The sequence below is a fragment of the Monomorium pharaonis genome, chromosome 4 (assembly GCF_013373865.1).
Source record: "Monomorium pharaonis isolate MP-MQ-018 chromosome 4, ASM1337386v2, whole genome shotgun sequence".
In the NCBI taxonomy this organism is placed as follows: domain Eukaryota; kingdom Metazoa; phylum Arthropoda; class Insecta; order Hymenoptera; family Formicidae; genus Monomorium; species Monomorium pharaonis.
The window spans coordinates 1,299,147-1,316,846 of record NC_050470.1 but is presented as its reverse complement, the minus strand read 5'-3'; the positions used below and the strand labels follow the sequence as shown (position 1 = coordinate 1,316,846).

At 32.4% G+C, this 17,700-nt stretch overlaps 3 protein-coding genes and 1 long non-coding RNA gene across 4 annotated transcripts; 1 reads left to right on the top strand and 3 right to left on the bottom strand.

Moving 5' to 3' along the window:
• Nucleotides 1-687: 687 nt before the first annotated feature.
• Nucleotides 688-6,875, bottom strand: LOC105828997. The gene is made up of 3 exons (XM_036285468.1): nt 6,793-6,875; nt 3,938-4,057; nt 688-3,774 (listed from the first exon to the last, which is right to left on the bottom strand). Exons 1-3 carry the CDS (start codon nt 6,820-6,822, stop codon nt 3,736-3,738), a joined length of 189 nt encoding a protein of 62 aa, XP_036141361.1. The 5' UTR covers nt 6,823-6,875; the 3' UTR covers nt 688-3,735.
• On the bottom strand, nt 6,417-12,061 carry LOC118645083 (odorant receptor 82a-like). The gene is made up of 7 exons (XM_036285465.1): nt 11,789-12,061; nt 11,047-11,380; nt 10,686-10,916; nt 10,517-10,630; nt 9,874-10,029; nt 8,149-9,808; nt 6,417-6,948 (listed from the first exon to the last, which is right to left on the bottom strand). The coding sequence occupies exons 1-6, from the start codon at nt 12,040-12,042 to the stop codon at nt 9,758-9,760; spliced, it is 1,140 nt and encodes a 379-aa protein (XP_036141358.1). The 5' UTR covers nt 12,043-12,061; the 3' UTR covers nt 6,417-6,948; nt 8,149-9,757.
• On the top strand, nt 11,105-11,782 carry LOC118645090. The gene is made up of 3 exons (XR_004962839.1): nt 11,105-11,177; nt 11,256-11,411; nt 11,710-11,782. It is a non-coding gene; the product is annotated as an uncharacterized LOC118645090 (long non-coding RNA).
• A 3,848-nt stretch (nt 12,062-15,909) lies between the features above and the next one.
• LOC118645086 lies at nt 15,910-17,689 on the bottom strand. Its single transcript, XM_036285473.1, has 2 exons — nt 16,356-17,689; nt 15,910-16,212 (listed from the first exon to the last, which is right to left on the bottom strand). The coding sequence occupies exons 1-2, from the start codon at nt 16,380-16,382 to the stop codon at nt 15,949-15,951; spliced, it is 291 nt and encodes a 96-aa protein (XP_036141366.1). The 5' UTR covers nt 16,383-17,689; the 3' UTR covers nt 15,910-15,948.
• Between the last annotated feature and the right edge of the window lie 11 nt (nt 17,690-17,700).

Here is a 17,700-nt window from a genome sequence, read left to right as displayed (position 1 = left end):
ATTTTCAGCACCGGGCTGACAGTACTTGAAATTATCATTCGTTAACACTTTTTAAAACGTAGGAAAATGAAGTTTAGTATTGGCACATACGGAACGCTGATTTGAAAAAGAACTGAGAGTTCACTGTCCGTTTCTCCAAGTGCATCCCCACGCAATGCGTCCCCTCTCGAATGGATATGGATTAATCATTATTATACGCCGCGTAGTATAATGATAAATGGAGACAGAACTCATTATTTGTATGAACATCCTATAATTTTGTTAACAGTTTACATCGGAAGTAGATAATATATAGTTCGACTATAAAGTAACAAAGACAGGGTATAGATAAAATTACTGAAAAAAAGTCTTTTATTGCATTAGTTTTTTTTTAACTTTATCTCTTGGAAAATAATTATATCGACAAGCAACAAATGTTTATCATCTTTTATACCAATCGTGAAAATCATTAAATGCACGAGAGAATAATGGTAATTGCACATTAGATATTCCAAACGACTGGAATTAAATTGCGTGCAGTTCAACCTTTATAAAAAAATAAAATAAAAGAAGAATAAACTCTCGAACTAAGAGCGAATCATACCATAATAAATTTCTTTTAGTAATTTAGAAAATGTTTATGCGTATAATAAAGTGAATGTTTTACCATCCACACCACGTTTAGGATTGTAAATAAATAGTCTCTTATTAATTTATAGTCACTTTATATAGTGAGTTTATTGAAACACTCCGCGATATCGATCGTTTTTATTTGACAGTTTTATTTTATATTATAGAAGCTTTCGATCGCGCACGCACTATTTCACAGCGACAACGCCTAGGAACACGTATGCCCTGAGTCGCCGGATTGTGATTGTGATTAGGCGGCGACAACGCCTAGAAGCACACGCGAACTGAGTCGCTGCAAATATCAATATGATGCGTAACGACCGTGCTAATAATTCGTTGAAGATCCGTGGATCTCACAATCACTAATGGTAGTGCGTCGCGACTTCGAGATCGTAGCGATAACTGCGTGACCGGGAGAGAGAGAGAATCCGTGTTTATTACTCGGGGGCCGAACCAAAAGTGAAGATTCTTTGCCCAAAAGACATGCTATTTTCCGACTTTCAATTCCCCTTTTTTTATAATTCTCATTTGCGTTATTTTTAGACAAAAGAATGATCGTTGACGACGGCCTTTAAACAACTCCAAATATGGTCATGTATGTATGCCGACGTCACGCCACGATCTCGAGCACGAACACAATGCCAAATGCATCTATAATGCTTTAATATTATTGATTTTATATATGCACGATTTCTATACGCAACAGAAAATGTTATTGCATATTATATATGTCATTGTATATACAACGTTCGCTTATGGACTGTTTTGATAATAAAAAAAACTTGTTGACACGCACACACAGATACACACACACACACACACACACACACACACACACACACACACACACACACACACACACACAAAATCTTATATGCGCTTTTTTAATAAAAATTCAGTATATATTACCTAAACATACGCACTCCGTTATATGTATATCTTTGGGTAAGAGTATTAATAATAATAATGCAAAGAAATAAAGCATTAATTGCACCTTTACTTTATGGAATTTATATGTTTTTAAATTTATATTTAACAAATATAAAAAGTCGAAAAATAACAATTATATTTTTAATAACTTTAATTCTTTGTTTACTATCAATATCATGTTAACCTATTAGCTTTTATTAATTACACTATTACTTTAAGAAATCTACTGCTTTTTATGGTATTAGCATTCAAAACGGATATATACATGTAACAAAATTTTGCAAAATTCTTATTTAAAATAAAAATTTAATGATAATATTTAATAATAATATTCATAGTATTTAATTAACAAATCATTCTGTTCCATAAATTTAATTAATACATAAATATAGATATATAAAAAATATGAAAATTACCAAAGTAAAGATCATTGTGTTTACAACAGCCAGAAAAGTTGAATTTAACATCACATGTAGAAATAATATCACAAAAAGAAGTTCAAATAAAGGCAATTGTTGAGTTTCATGGGGAAATTGTACCTTCATAGGAAATAATCGTAAAGTATCATTATAGTCTTTAATTAAAAACATAAAAGGAATTGCATATTCTCCTAAGAAGTAAAATATCCTAGTAATCGTATTAAAGCTAAATAAAGCGTTGGTAAAAAATGCGCAACATTATCATTGATTTGCATAACATACAAATGCCGATCAACATTGATGCATTCGCGCCAATCATTATTCATAGCAGTTAGGTTTTCATGAAGAATTCTGTAATTTATTGTTTTATACAATGAATATTAAAATAGAAACATTGCACTTTTGTGAGACACAAATGTTGTATAAATGTTCGTGTTAAGGTTTGATGATTTTAAGTCATTAACGAAATTTGAATCGATGATGTGTGTTAAGAAATTGAGAAATCTTGTTATTTGAACACGACTATGTAACAAAATTAATATTACGTAACATATTACATTATCTTATCGGCAATGTATCCACAAACTAGCAAATTTATGTCAAACTGTAATTTAAGGCCACAATTAAATCGTCAATAATATTTTGACGATTTAATGAAAGTAAAGAAAAATGACGAACAGTTCACTGCGCATCAGTTTTTTTACAATCATGTCCCTTTGTCAACGTAACTTTTCTCGTCGAAAAAGTATAAATGTCCACTTCTTTTTCTGCATAGCTTGATGGAAAAATTGTAATTATACTTTACGTATTCTAGGCAAATGGAACTAAATTGTTCGTAGTTTGTTCGCGAGTTTAAAAAAAAGTAAATTATGAAAGTACATGATAACATTCACGAGACCATTTGTGTAATTTATTTTTATGGTTCACATGCGTATTGTACATACGAATATGTCTTCTGCAAATTATTTGAAATAATATTCACTGACGAATCTAGAAAAACTTCGAAAATATTGAGTACAATAAATTTTCTGATTGCAAAATGAATCGCTGTGTCAATATAAAGATGGAAAAATAATTTGATAAATTCAGAAATGTAACTAAAGCTTTAATATATATTCTTATTGCCACCTAATAGATTTTTAATAAACGGGTAATTTAATCATTGGCCTGTTTGTCGCGTAAAAATATTGACACAAATATTTTGTTAAATAATAATTTTCATTTTTAATTCTGCGTTTTTCAGCGGATACAACAATTTATAACAAAACAAGTTCAACATTTAATTTTGTTGGTTTTTATTTGTTTTACAAGTCCTTTTACACTTAGTTAATCAGCAAATTACCCGGTTAATTACTCGGGATAAGTCAGTTTAAGTCTCAATACATTGCGTACAATACTGACAAGTACGACGCTGAAACTTTCATAACTAAAGAATTTATTTCTATAAAAAAACAGCAACTAAAAGCACAGATGTTCTTTAAAATTTCAATATTAATATGGCGTATACAACAGTACAGTTTTACTATATATTATATCTAATTTATTATATCTAATTATAAGACTCATAATTCAATATTGAATTAATAACTCTTTACGTATATAAAAGCATTAATTATGTGTTATGTTACACATAAAAAAAAATCTTCGAACAATAAGAATCTTACAGTCGTAAAATCTTCCAATGTCAGATCTATAAGTTTCCCAGCCGTGATCGTTGCTTTTGAGATCTGACAATTATCAATAATAAAATTCGGCATTCACTGATAGACAAATTGTATTAAAAAATTTCGTATGCCGCATTGCTGATGGACTTGCTCTGAAAAAAAAAAGAAAGATGTATTTAAAATATTGTAAAACAAAAAATATACAGTCATATAACAGCCTCGCCCTTAAATCATAAAATTGTAAAAAATATACTTTTCTACGTATTACAAAAAAGTACTCACATAAAGAAACCATTAAAAACAAAGAGTTCTAACCTTAATGCTCAGATATTTGCCAGTAAAGCAGAAAACAAAGGCTTCTAACGTAACAGCAATATATGGAATGATAGATTGTATTAATAATCCGGATTTACCCTCGATATTCGTGCCTAGAGACTGCATAATAATGTGTTAGATTATGTTAATCAGGAGTAAGTCGTAACATCTCGTACGCGTTTGTGCTTTTAATTATTAGACTGGTATTATGCTCTACATGCAACGCTCTAAGAACGTAATTCCAGTGTCAAGAAAATGGGATAACGCATTATATTCAGAGAAAAACAATGTTATATTGCTATACAAATATTTCGCGAAAGTTTTTCTCTTTTCTCGCTTTCTCACCCTCTCACTTTAGAATTATTCTAAACAAATCAAATATTGTAATTTGTTTCATTATTTTCAGATTTTTCAACCAGTTCCAAAATAAACGGAAAAAAGTATGCCGTATAGATATGAAATGTGACTTAATGAAACAGGAAATTTTACGTCTTTGAGGGACATTGGATTTCTACTGTACGTAAAACATTCTTACTCACTATCATAATCATGATTCCTATGGAACAGATAACTACAGTGTTCCATTGTATTAATGCAAACGAGAAAAATTATTGATATTTTTCGACAGGGATATGATCCTCTGATGTCTCTTGATGAGCTCATTGACGAATAAGATTTTTGCGTGGTGGAAATTTCTCTCAGTTCTTGGCACATGATATCGATCTCTCCGCTTGTGTAAAGTACCTCGAAATAAAAACTGAATGTTCGAAACACGTTCGCGATAATTAAGAGATGCGCTATAAGTCGATCGAAGAGAGCTCGTGCGCGACTTCCTGATGAGTTTAGTTCATTTAACGGCTCTAAAAATTTCTCATTTTCTTGACTTACCAATGTTAAAATCAAGGAATTCGATTACAGTCGCCGTTTTCCACACGTGATGAAACAGTCCCAAAAGAATGAGCTCGAAAATGAGGGAATCGGTGACTGTATCGAACGGAAACTTGCATCAGAGACACTTGGAGAATCCCTTTTTTAGAGATCGTATGGTGATTTAAGAAACTACTTTGAAATAGAAAAAAGTGAACAAACTGTTAACAGTTATCATGACGTTAGAGCAACGTCACATAGATGCGTCAGATTGGCCTTGCTCATCACACGCACACCTGCGAATCATCATCGTTCATCGCGCCCAAAATATCCTACACGAATATTCTACAACCAATTACTCGTCCCGGACAGTGTATCAAAATCACAGTAGCAAGTAATCGCAAATCTTACCAACAATTGTGCCAGAACTTTAACAATTTCAAAAACGTTAGGGTGTAATCCAGAGTAACGCTTAGACCGTCCATCAGTTTGGAAATATCATTGTGCCAAAATGCGCGAAGAAATATGAATACTGAAAGTACTGCATGACGACAAGGGTGGTCATGTAAAAAGAGAAACGTTCTTCACGAAGAGCCAGGCTACATGCCGATCATACCGAGCTTCACGAGGGGCTTATGGTGCTTGTGAACATAGCAGCTTGTAGATTTACATCAAAACGTCACTTGGTCGAACGTCGTCTTATTCAGATGAAATTGATCTTGACTATCAGAGCAGGGCGTCATCGCGAGGAAAACACGGGAACAAGGTCTTTAAACTCTTGTACATTTCTCGTCCCTCCTCGCGCGTAGCTAGTAATTTCACAGAGAGCACAGTTTACAGGATAATTACCTCGTAGAAAAAAATACAGGGTGCGCGAGCATCAATCAATTGCAATCATGTAGTACGACAACGGACATGAAATAATGAATTGAGTTGCGATGACAGACGATTATAAGTTTTTTTCTCGCGAGCAAAAAAGGTACACATAGAAAACGTGCTATCCTCAACTGCCAGATAAATCAAATGCAGTAATATGAAGAAAAGTACTAGATAATTTTCTTTAAAGACACACAATTGTGACTCTCTAGTATGAAAAAATATAAGCTAAAAAAATATAGCTTTGTTTTGAGAAAACCAAAAAGTTACGCATTGTAGAGAGATAGAAGATTTAAAAAAAAAGCAACCAATTTATACAGTACACAGTAATCAGTAACATTATGGAATATTAATTTGTTGAATATTAGCTTGTCATTTGCGAAAAAAGAAAATATTCCACGCAAAAAAATCAAGCATTGAAAACAAATGTTTTAATTTTTAGTCAAAAATATTTAAATAAAGCGGGTATATAGTGAGTAGATAAACATATATAACTACAATTCATAAGAGTAAATGTCGATAAAAAGTCGGCGCTGTAATTGTTGCAGAATTACAAAAATTATTTCATAATTAATTGTCATTATAAATCATTATCAACTTTGTAATTGTCATTATAAATCATTATCAACTTTGTATTTAATGTAAGTAAACACGAACAGAATGGTTATAAAAACAATATAGAGATTTTATGCAAATAACTGATTATTAAAGAAAAAATTGCACAATTATAACAATCATCTATTCCTGTTAATCTTTCTACAAATATACATTATTATTTTATTCGCGATAATATGACAATAAATATAACCAGCATAAATTGATTCAAGTTTTAATACATTGCGTGTAAAACCGAAATATATGAAGCTGAAGCTTTCATGACCTAAAAGAATATCATACAGAAAAAACGACACGAACCATTATTTTAAGTCCAAAGGTGATCTTTCAATACGATATATGTGTATGAATTATTCTTTTAACACATATTATTTATAAATTCATATATTATTCATACATTAATCATATCATACTGTACAACATTTACGCTTATTTTTATTTAACAATTGTAATATATTTAAAAAAAAACAGTATAAAATTTCAAGTAAAGAACTTACGGTAGTGAAACCTTCCAATATCATGTCCATAACTTTCTCGGCAGTAATTGTCAATCGTTTTTGAAATCTGACGGTCACGAATAGTAAAATTCGATACCCGCTAGTAGATGAATCGTACCAAATCGCCTCATACGTTGCATCACCAATAACTTTGCTCTAAAAAAAAAAAAATAATGGATTATTTGATAATTACAGCATACAAAACTCAAAGACAAAGATCATCATTATCGCTATTTGAATAAACATTTTTTTATTAAATAAACATTACTTTATTTTATATCATTTTATAATTAAATTATTAAAAATACAAAATATCTTTATCTATAATAGTAATCCAATATAAACAAAATAATTAATAAAAAAATAAAAGCAATATTTTAGTGCTCAAATATTCGCCGGCAAAACAAAAAAAAAAGCTATGATTACTGCGAGATATGGAATAATAAATCGTATCAATATTTTAAATTTACTCATCATATTCATGCCTAAAAACTGAAATATTACATAATGTTTATCTATATACATATTGTTTATAATATAAATCTTTATATATATTATGTTTATAATATAATATAGTCTCGCTCTCTCTCTCTTATATCTCTCTCTCTCTCGCGCTCTTCTCTCTCTTCTCTCTCTCTCTCTCTCTCTCTCTCGCTCGCTCTCGCTCTCTCTCTCTCTCTCTCTCTCTCTCTCTCTCTCTCTCTCTCTTCCTCTCTCTCTCTCTCTCGCTCTCTCGCTCTCTCTCTCTCTCTCTCTCTCTATTTCCCTGTCTCTTCTTCTCCCTCTTTGCCTCTCTCCCTTTCTATTCTTCTCCCTCTCCGTCTCTCTCTCTTTCTCCCTCTCTCCCTCTCTCCCAAATTGCGCATAAAAAAAGTATTTTTAATTGAATGTAATTTACGATTTTTCTATTACACATATTTTTAAAACGTATTTTATTCTTTAGGTTCTAGAAACGTGACAGGCAGTTTGTAGCTGAAGCAATCTTACTCACTATTAGGACCATGAATCCTAAGGCGCATATAACAAAAGTATTCCATATGAATTGCAATAAAGCAACGAATGAAAAAAAGCTTCCAATGTTCTTTGACAACAATATGATCTTCTGTCTTATGACGAACGACTTAGTGGATACCAAGCTAGATTTGGACATGGAACAAATCTCTTTTAACTCTTGGCACATGATATCGATTTGTCCGCTCACGTGTATTTCGAAACAAAAACTAAAGTTTTAGGCAAAGTTCGACAAATCCAACAAAAACTTTAAGGTGCTAGAAAATATTTTAAATATTATTACGTTAATTTTACATATCGTTCAGCTAAGGATTTCACAACTAACGTTTTTGTCACTTAACTTACCAACGTTCAGATCAAAGCGTTTGGCATCGCTATTATGATCGTCGTTTCTAACACATGAAAAAACAATCCCACGAAGACAAACTCGTAAATGAGTGTTTCTTGAACCTCGAACGGAAATTGTATCTGTATTTGAAACTCGCGTAATTGCCCATTTTTAGAAAACGCACGTCCACGTGTGTATCTGTCGATGATATATAAAAAAGTAATTACAGCATTAGTGGATATCATGGCGTTGGAACAACGATGCGCCAAATTAGCTTTGTCCATATCATCACGCATTCGCGCAATTTGCTCCCGCATTTCTTCCAATCGACCATAGTGATCAAAATATCTGCAAATATCCTATAACCAATTATCGATTTGTGTCTCTTAGATTGCTCAGAGAGGCATCAAGATCAACAGATCATCTACCAAGTAATCGGAAGACTGACCGACGGTTAAACCAAAGGCTGATTAATTTGAATATCGTCAGGGTGTAATCCAAAGTGAGGCCTAGTAGGCCTATTCTGTAACTCTTAACGACAGTTCGGTATCGTTATATTGTCGTTGCGCATCTTTTTTGTCATATATAATATGTGCGCAACGACAATGTAACGATATCGATACTGTCGTTAAGAGTTACAGAATAGACCTACAGGTCATCCATCAGCTTGGTCAGATTTCCTTGAGGTACGCGTAGACAATGGAGTATTAAAAGTACTGCATTACGACAATAGTCATCATGAAAAGAGCCAGTAAAACGTCCGGTATGACACGCCAGGCCGATCAAACTGAAACCGATCCTCAACAACGGGCTTACAGTACTTCTCAACATCGTAGAGTGCAACGTCACATTGAACCATCTCACTCCAAGAGACTACACCGTACACGCCATCCCCTTTCAACGAGGTGAATAACGACTGTAGAAGACGCGGTGTCGCAAAGAAAACAATCGAGTCTTTCGATCTAGCTCCATAGTGTACTCCCCTCCACGACGTCACAGAGAAGGTAGAGCAATTTTACAGAGTAAATGCGCTACGTTTGTTCGAGTAACGATCAATTGCAATTACGCATTTTACAAAAAAATTGCGCGACGACGTAAACTAAATTGCTGCGATAAATCAACGATTGTGGGCTTCGGCGCGCAAAAAAAGAGACACACGTGTACCTTCACTTGAATAATCTTTTTTTTTTAATGCAAAAGCACAGACGGTCGCCGTTGTTAATACTCTCTCTACAAAAAACGTTAAAAAGAAAAAGTTCTTGACAAAAAGATCTTGAAAAGTGATGAATATCTTTCAAGCTGTAAGATGAATTATTCATACAATGTACTTGCATTGCCATCAAATAAGAGAGTATTTACCTCAACAAAAGAAAAGAAGATATCACAAATAAAAAAAATGAAACGTATACGCACCAAACACAGGGACGTAATAAAGAGATATATTTATTACATTTCTTTATGAATAAGATTCTAACGTTTATGTTAAACGTATTAAAATATATATGTTTATACAATCTATTTTCGTCGCGTCCGTAACAAGTATTTGTTGAAAAAATTTGCAATGGGCAATCTATCACCGGCGTGGAGCGTTTATTAAAGCTACGGACGAATGATACTTCTCCCAATTCAATACATAGCATGCAATACAGACATGTACGAAGCAGAAGCTTTCATGACCTAAAAAATTATTTCGATTAAAAGATTCGAAAAATTAAGAGACGGCTCTGGAATACGGGTCTTACACTCATAAATCCTTCCAAAGTGAGATCAAAAATTTTCCCCGCGGTGATTGTCAGTCGCTTTTGCGATCTCAACATTACGAACAGTAAAACTCGAGTGTCGGACGGCATCAGGTTGTACCAATGTGACTCATATACCGCGTCGCTAATCGATTTACTCTGAAAAGCGTGATGCGAATTGAAAATACGTGAATAAAACAAATCATTTAAGTCATTTATTATCCAATTAATAATCGTTAACAAATTATGTATAACGTACTAGAATTTATTATGCACAACATAATGTCATTGTAATAATAATAACAATTCTAATAGTTATTTTTCTTTCAGTAGTAATTAATTAATCGAGCAATGTCATTTTTTGTTATATTTTTATATTAACATCCATATAATTGAGAATTTTTTGCATTTTTATCTCTTAAGTCTACTTTATAAGTTGAAAGAAGTTAGAATAACTAAATTAACACTTCAGCGTGAAAAGAGCTTAATACTACTATCAGAATTTAATTAAAAAATTGTATTAAACGTGAATTAACATTTGAGTAAAAATTTATTACTCAATTTATTTATTATTATTTGCGGCTTTAAAACAAATAAGAAGAAATACATAATCATACATATTTAACGAAATATCCTTTACTCTCACCTTAAAGCTTAAGAATTCCCCTGCGTAGCAAAATACGAAAACCTCTAATGTTTTTGCAATGTAAAAAAATATCGACTTTGCTAAAACCATTACGCCTTTATGGGTACTGAGAGCCTGTGAAAGAAGATAACTTATCGATCAGAAGATCGAAATAATCGGTCTCGCTTACAAATATGATCATGAAACCACTGCAGCAGATGATTAAAGTATTCCACAAGAGTTGTAGTAGCGCAATGAACGAAAATAGATTCTCGATATCGTCCGATAAACTAATAATCTTTTGGTGTTTTTTAATGAGATCACTGAGTAAGTTTATAGATGTACCGAGTTCGTTATTACTACTGTGTATTTCCGTTATAACTCGCCGCAAGATATCGACCTGGCCACCCATGTGAATGACCTGTGAATATATAAAACAGTTGACATTACCTAAACTAAACGAAAAATTTTCTTCATCTGCAATTACAGAGTGTTTTCACAAAATCGCGAAAAGAGATCTTAAAGTTTATAAAAAATCCTTATGTACTTACCAGTGATGCTAGCAACGCATTGATTATACCAGCTACAGAAGCTAACGACATTACATAAAACATTTGTAAGGCAAGAATGCACTCGAAAACCGGTGATTCCAGGGCGTCAAAAGAAAATTGCATTTTTACTGGTAAGTCTCGGGAAATTTCGCTGCTCATCATGCGATATATGTAAATACCGATTGATACGAAAAACCCAGCTATTATAGGGATGCCGATGATCACGATAGAATTACGACACGACTGATTGGCGACCGCCATCATAATGGAAGAATCGTTGATAATGCATTCATTCCAGTCTCTATCCATTGCTGCCAGGATATTATGAAATATTCTACGAAGAGTGCATTCTTTTATTGAAAACTGTACGCGTTAATCAGTTATATCGTGGAAAAAAAGCTTCGGAATATTTAAATATATATATTTAATTCTATTTTCAAAGATTATTTACAGCAATATTGTCTCCAATAATAGACACTTCTTAAGTATCTGTAGTAAACACAATTTCATTAGTCTATATAAAAAATTACACATGGTTTTTTATTATGTCTCAAGAAGTTTCCTGACAGTAAATAACAAAAAAATTTAAGTAGCATTTATATTTAAATATTTCGTTGCATTAATATAATAAAAATTATTCATTTCCTTTTTTCTTTCTTGCAGTCTTTCGCCCTTTCTTATTTATAACAATAGTCTTCGATGCCATTTCTCTTCAGTTGGATGTTAAAACCGAAAATCTTACCTCCGATTCCACGCCAAACAAGACAACTTAAAAAAAACAAGAGTGTTCGCCAGAGCGAGACCCAGACAATCCGTTAGAACCGTGAGATTAGTCATATCAAAACGCGCAACAACATACAAATATTGATAATATTGCATAACTGCTATCATTGTCATGTACATAAACAAGTAGAGATTTGGATAAGCCGATTCCGGCCACATGCCAATAAAACGAAGACCAATCTCGACCGGGCGGCTAATGCCTGCGCGTTTCATCGCTTTTTCAGAAGTATACTGAATGATAAAAATAGACGGTCACGTCACGCGTAAAAAGCACACACAGACGTTCGCGTGATGATGATGGTTAAAAGTACAATACTGAATAATCATAGCGAAGACGACGAAGCGCAGGCAGTACAACGATCAATTGTAATTGCACCACATCACATTAATTCTTGGAAGCTCACGGATATTAAAAGTGAAAACGATGACGATACCCGTTCCCCTTGTAAGACAATGAACAATTCAGTAGTCGCATAATGGCACATAATTGCTTCAAAAATGAATTTCTAGCTTAGCTAACGTCGCTTTCAGCTATATTAGATATAAAAAAATAATTATACAACAAGTTAAGGTTCTCAAAACTTAAATGTAAGCGAAAAGACAACAGCGGAGAATTTATTATAATAAAATACCTGATATCTCTGAGAAAAGAACGACTGATCCGGCTATTGTTTTTCCCCTTACTTATGTACTCACTCACGTTTTGTTCTGTTTCTCTACGTTTTCTTCTACAGCCAAAGATACTTTCAGACCACAGTCATGATGGAAAAGCTAGACAAGAAAAATGAGATTGCCAGCATCCGATGTTTTTAAAAACGTAAGTAATCCTAAACGACATAAATTGTATTTAATAAAAAATAACAAATAAAATATGTTAAAGTAAAAAGAAAGAAAACAACAGATATTTGGTAACTAAAACAAGACTCGGTTTTTAAAGTAAAAACTTTCGAAAGATATATTCAATGTTTACGTATATTTAAAATACATATTCACATATGTTTTGTCTTTAAGAGTATGTAATAATTTTTTATAATACTTCAAACTTAAAAAACTATTTAATACTGAATAGTTATCACCAATAAAGCATACTTATTCAATAAATTTGTTACAAATAATTTGTTACTAAAATGACTATATAGCTCATAATTTATGCTACTTCAATAAACATAATGTACCAACAACTAAATTATTAATAAAACTATTTGGGCTAAGAAATTCTAATCGTCCAACTTTTTTTGTTTTAGTACATTGCATTTAATACTGTATAGGAGACAGAAGCCTTCACAATCTACAAAAAATTATCCGCGATTAATAAGGTAATGTATTAAATAAGATAATTGTTTGTAGCATAAACCCTTACACTTGTAAATCCTTCTAAAGTTAAATCGATGATTCTTCCTGCAGTAATCGTCAATCGCTTTTGATATCTTGTCATCATAAACAATATAATACGACTGTTGCTTGGCGGTAAATTGTACCAAAGTGACTCATACATTGCATTGCCAATCGATTTACTCTAAAAGCAAGATAAATTATTTGAAATATACACTAAATAATAAATACTTTTTGTTGGTAAAGATCTTTTATATACAATTTATAATATCGTAATAATAAAAATTATTTTAAGACATAAAATATATTACGTGATCAACGTTTATAAGCAACATAAATTTTTAAAAACATACATCCATAATAATGTCTCTGAAATAATAAAAAATATTGTTTACATACCTTGGCACTTAAACCGTCCATCAGTTTGGAAATATCATTTGTGCCAAAATGCGCGAAGAAATATGAATACTGAAAGTACTGCATGACGACAAGGGTGATCATGTAAAAAGAGAAACGTTCTTCACGAAGAGCCAGGCCACATGCCGATCATACCGAGTCCAAGCTTCACGAGGGGCTTATGGTGCTTGTGAACATAGCAGCTTGTAGATTTACATCAAAACGTCACTTGGTCGAACGTCGTCTTATTTAAATAAAATTGATCTTGACTATCAGGGCAGGGCGTCATCGCGAGGAAAACACGGGAACAAGGTTTTTAAACTCTTGTACATTTCTCGTCCCTCCTCACGCGTAGCTAGTAATTTCACAGAGAGCACAGTTTACGGGGTAGTTACCCCGTAGAAAAAAATACAGGGTGCGCGAGCATCAATCAATTGCAATCATGTAGTACAACAACGGACATGAAATAATGAATTGAGTTGCGATGACAGGCGATTATAAGTTTTTTTCTCGCGAGCAAAAAAGGTACACATAGAAAACGTGGTATCCTCAACAGCCAGATAAATCAAATGCAGTAATATGAAGAAAAGTATTAGATAATTTTCTTTAAAAATACACAATTGTGACTCTCTAATATGGCTAAAAAAATATAGCTTTGTTTTGAGAAAACCAAAAAGTTACGCATTGTAGAGAGATAGAAGATTTTTAAAAAAAGCAACCAATTTATACAATAAACAGTAATCAGTAACATTATGAAATATTAATTTGTTGAATATTAACATGTCATTTGCAAAAAAAGAACACGCAGAAAAATCAAGCAATGAAAACAAATGTTTTAATTTTTAGTCAAAAATATTTAAATAAAGCAGATATAGTGAGTAAATAACATATATAACTACAATTCATAAGAGTAAATGTCGATAAAAAGTCGGCGCTGTAATTGTTGCACGATTACAAAAATAATTTCATAATTAATTGTCATTATAAATCATTATTAACTTTGTAATTGTCATTATAAATCAATATCAATTTTGTATTTAATATAAGTAAACACGAACAGAATGATTATAAAAACAATATAGAGATTTTATGCAAATAACAATGATTATTAAAGAAAAAATTGCACAATTATAACAATTATCTATTCCTGTTAATCTTTCTACAAATATACATTATTATTTTATTCGCGATAATTTGACAATAGATATGACCAGCATAGGTTGATTCAAGTTTTAATACATTGCGTGTTAAACCGAAATATATGAAACTGAAGCTTTCATGACCTAAAAGAATATCATACAGAAAAAACGACACGAACCATTATTTTAAGTCCAAAGGTGATCTTTCAATACGATATATGTGTATGAATTATTCTTTCAACACATATTATTCATAAATACATTAATCATATCATACTGTACAACATTGACGCTTATTTTTATTTAACAATTGTAATATATTTTTAAAAAGAAAACAGTATAAAATTTCAAGTAAAGAACTTACGGTAGTGAAACCTTCCAAATGTCCATCCATGTCATATCCATAACTTCGCCGGCAGTAATTGTCAATCGTTTTTGAGATCTGACGGTCACGAATAGTAAAATTCGATACTCGCTAGTAAATGAATCGTACCAAATCGCCTCATATGTTGCATTACCAATAGCTTTGCTCTAAAAAAAAAGATAATAGATTATTTGATAATTATAGCATACAAAACTCAAAGGAAAAGATTATCATTATCTCTATTTGAATAAACATTTTTTTTATTAAATAAACATTACTTTATTTTATATCATTTTATAATTAAATTATTAAAAATACAAAATATCTTTATCTATGATAGTAATCCAATATAAACAAAATAATTAATAAAAAAACAAAAGCAACACTTTAGTGCTCAAATATTCACCGGCAAAACAAAAAACAAAAGCTTCTATGATTACTGCGAAATATGGAATAGTAAATCGTATCAATATTTTGGATTTACTCATCATATTCATACCTAAAGACTAAAATACTACATAATGTTTATATATATATATATATATATATATATATATATATATATAATGTTTATAATATAAATAGTATAAGATAATACCAGAATTGGATAAAAAAAATATCATAAAAATACATTTTCCAAAATAATATTATATTAAATAGATTAATTTCTCTCTCTCTCTCTCTCTCTCTCTCTCTCTCTCTCTCTCTCTCTCTCTCTCTCTCTTCCTCTCTTTCTCTCTCTCTCTTTTCCTGTCTCTCCTCCTCTCTCCCTTTCTCCCTCTCTGCCTCTCACCCAAATATTGCGCATAAAAATAGTATTTTTAATTGAATGTAATTTACGATTTTTCTATTACACATATTTTTAAAATGTATTTTATTCTTTAGATTCTAGAAACGTGACAGGCAGTTTGTAGCTGAAGCAATCTTACTCACTATTAGAACCATGAATCCTAAGGCGCATATAACAAAAGTATTCCATATGAATTGCAATAAAGCAACGAATGAAAAAAAGCTTTCAACGTTCTTTGACAACGATATGATCTTCTGATGTCTTGTGACGAGTGACTTAGTGGATACCAAGCTAGATTTGGACATGGAACAAATCTCTTTTAACTCTTGGCACATGATATCGATTTGTTCGCTCACGTGTACCTCGAAACAAAAACTAAAGTTTTAGGCAGAGTTCGACAATCCAACAAAAACTTTAAGGTGTTAGAAAGCATTTTAAATATCATTACGTTAATTTTACATATCGTTCAACTAAGAATTTCACAACCAACGTTTTTGTCACTTACCAACGTTAAGATCAAAGCGTTCGGCATCGCTATTATGATTGTCGTTTCTAACACATGAAAAAACAATCCCACGAAAACAAACTTGTAAATGGGCGTTTCTTGAACCTCAAAGGAAATTGTATCTGTATTTGAAATTCGTGCAATTGCCCATTTTTAGAAAACGCACGTCCACGTGTGTATCTGTCGATGATATATAAAGACGAAATTATTACAGCATTGATGGATATCATGACGTTGGAACAACGATGCGCCAAATTAACTTTGTCCATATCATCACGCATTCGCGAAATTTGCTCCCACAGTCCTTCCAATCGTTCATAGTGATCAAAATATCTGCAAATATCCTATAACCAATTATCGATTTGTGTCTCTTAGATTGCTCAGAGAGGCATCAAGATCAACAGATCATCTACCAAGTAATCGGAAGACTGACCGGCGGTTAAACCAAAGGCTGATTAATTTGAATATCGTCAGGGTGTAATCCAAAGTGAGGCCTAGTAGGCCTATTCTGTAACTCTTAACGACAGTTCGGTATCGTTATATTGTCGTTGCGCATCTTTTTTGTCATATATAATATGTGCGCAACGACAATGTAACGATATCGATACTGTCGTTAAGAGTTACAGAATAGACCTACAGGTCATCCATCAGCTTGGTCAGGTTTCCTTGAGGTACGCGTAGACAATGGAGTATTGAAAGTACTGCATTACGACAATAGTCATCATGAAAAGAGCCAGTAAAACGTCCGGTATGACACGCCAGGCCGATCAAACTGAAACCGATCCTCAACAACGAGCTTACAGTACTTCTCAACATCGTAGAGTGCAACGTCACATTGAACCATCTCACTCCAAGAGACTACACCGTACACGCCGTCCCCTTCCAACGAGGTGAATAACGACTGTAGGAGACGCGGTGTCGCAAAGAAAACAATCGAGTCTTTCGATCTAGCTCCATAGTGTACTCCCCTCCACGACGTCACAGAGAAGGTAGAGCAATTTTACAGAGTAAATGCGCTGCGTTTGTGCGAGTAACGATCAATTGCAATTACGCATTTTACAAAAAAAAATGCGCGACGACGTAAGCTAAATTGCTGCGATAATTCAACGATTGTGGGCTTCGGCGCGCAAAAAAGAGACGCACGTGTACCTTCACTTGGATAATCTTTTTTTTTTTTAATGCAAAAGCACAGACGGTCGCCGTTGTTAATACTCTCTCTACAAAAAACGTTAAAAAGAAAAAGTTCTTGACAAAAAGATCTTGAAAAGTGATGAATATCTTTCAAGCTGTAAGATGAATTATTCATACAATGTACTTGCATTGCCATCAAATAAGAGAGTATTTA